Source organism: Austrofundulus limnaeus, unplaced genomic scaffold, assembly GCF_001266775.1.
Source record: "Austrofundulus limnaeus strain Quisiro unplaced genomic scaffold, Austrofundulus_limnaeus-1.0 Scaffold846, whole genome shotgun sequence".
Lineage (NCBI taxonomy): Eukaryota > Metazoa > Chordata > Actinopteri > Cyprinodontiformes > Rivulidae > Austrofundulus > Austrofundulus limnaeus.
In genome coordinates, this window is record NW_013953248.1 from 66,714 (window position 1) to 68,365 (window position 1,652).

At 47.6% G+C, this 1,652-nt stretch overlaps 1 protein-coding gene across 1 annotated transcript in view; it reads left to right on the forward strand.

The window, feature by feature from the left end:
• Window positions 1–1,262: 1,262 nt before the first annotated feature.
• Window positions 1,263–1,652, forward strand: part of ttc39b (tetratricopeptide repeat domain 39B) — a gene marked incomplete in the record, with an annotated part of 20,914 nt that continues 20,524 nt past the window's right edge. Inside the window, 1 exon segment of the mRNA XM_014029051.1 lies at window positions 1,263–1,527. Within this exon segment, the coding sequence (XP_013884505.1) occupies window positions 1,489–1,527 (39 nt within the window).

The window sequence follows — 1,652 nt, forward strand, 5'->3', positions numbered from 1 at the left end:
AGTCTGAAAACAAGATCAAAAAGACTTTTTGGCTGATATAAGATTTTAAAACTTGGTTAGGTGGACAGTTTTTGTATTTTCTTTCATTTAACATCTTATTGCAGTGTACATTTCATCAGCTAAGTTGCTAAACGTTCTTTTAAAAACAAATCTTTGGTCCGTAGTTATTTCCAAACTGCGCCGACTCGTTAAAAACATAAAAGCTCCACCATCTTCATTTCTCTGTTTTGCTGCATTGAATCCTGGGATWTCCTCGGCTGGTGAGGATACACGGATGCATCCTTGGATTTCGACAGGAAGTAGGACACATTTCTCGGCCGCATGATGAGGAGCCTTCATGCAGGCCAGTGACGTGTGCAGCTGACAAATGTGCACTCAGGAGGACCCAGGCCCTGGACTGAGACACAGTCTGTGTGTTTCTGTCAGAAGTGGAGCCTGCTGGCTGTTTTTACATCATTATGAGTCTAAATGTGGCAGAGAGCCTGATAAAAACGTACAGCTCAGCTTGAATGGTTTAGACTGGTTTCTTTGACTCTTTTTCTGTAAAACATGGGGTCGCATTTCCACTTGCATCCACCCCCTAGGTGGTTGGCTACAGTCCTACGAGCGTTCTGATGAGTAATAATCTTCCAGCTGTGATCAGAGGAGCATGAAGCTGTTTGGAGATCTATAATCTGCTCTCTGAGCTCCTCACATGAAACTTGATGTGTAATATTTAGTGTAATCRATCCATGTTTGAGTATTTGTACTACTTTATACCTGTGTACCTTAAATGTAAACTGGATTCTGGGTCTTSGTGCTTTGTGATGCTGAGTTTCTGGGTTTAAAAAGCTTATAATTATTTCTCCTCCACAACAAGCACTGATCTATCAGCCTGATAACTGATCAGTTCTTCCTGTTTCTCCACCTGAGTCATTCAGAGTGGGAGTGGCCCACAGATCACCTGCAGGTTCAGAGTGGGAGTGGCCCACAGAACACCTGCAGGTTCAGAGTGGGAGTGGCCCAGAGAGCACCTGCAGGTTCAGAGTGGGAGTGGCCCACAGAACACCTGCAGGTTCAGAGTGGGAGTGGCCCACAGAACACCTGCAGGTCACACAGGGTTTCAGGTGAAAAGCCTTTTTTTAGTTTTTTATAAGGTTCACAGTTTCAATAAAATCTGCCAGAGTTTCCNACAGTATGCTGTATACAGCAGCAGTACACAGACCGCCTCTGGAGGAGGGAGCTGTATGAAGGAGGTGTGTTTTATCGTCTCTGACTTCACGGAAGAGATCATTGAACCCATCAGAACCCGACCCTCCAACCGAACCGACTGAAGGTCGAACCGGGAGCGATCAGACCGGGAACACCTCTCTGTCTGCGGCAGGACGCTCGCTGTTGGTTCGACGGACATGGGACCGGAGCTGCCCTGAAAACCGCAGCCGAGCACCGGAGGAGCCGAGGACCGGAGGAGCCGAGCACCGGAGGGAGGGAGCGGGAGGAGGCGACACCATGGCCCACGTTGGCAACGGAGCGTCCGGGGAGGAGGAGGTGAGTCTCCGGTTTCAGCTCGGTTCTGTCTGGATCTGTTCTGGTTTCAGCACCAACATAAACTACAGACATAATCTATAAACATTATCTTTATTCTTATTTTAAAGGCCTGATGTGTCTCAGGG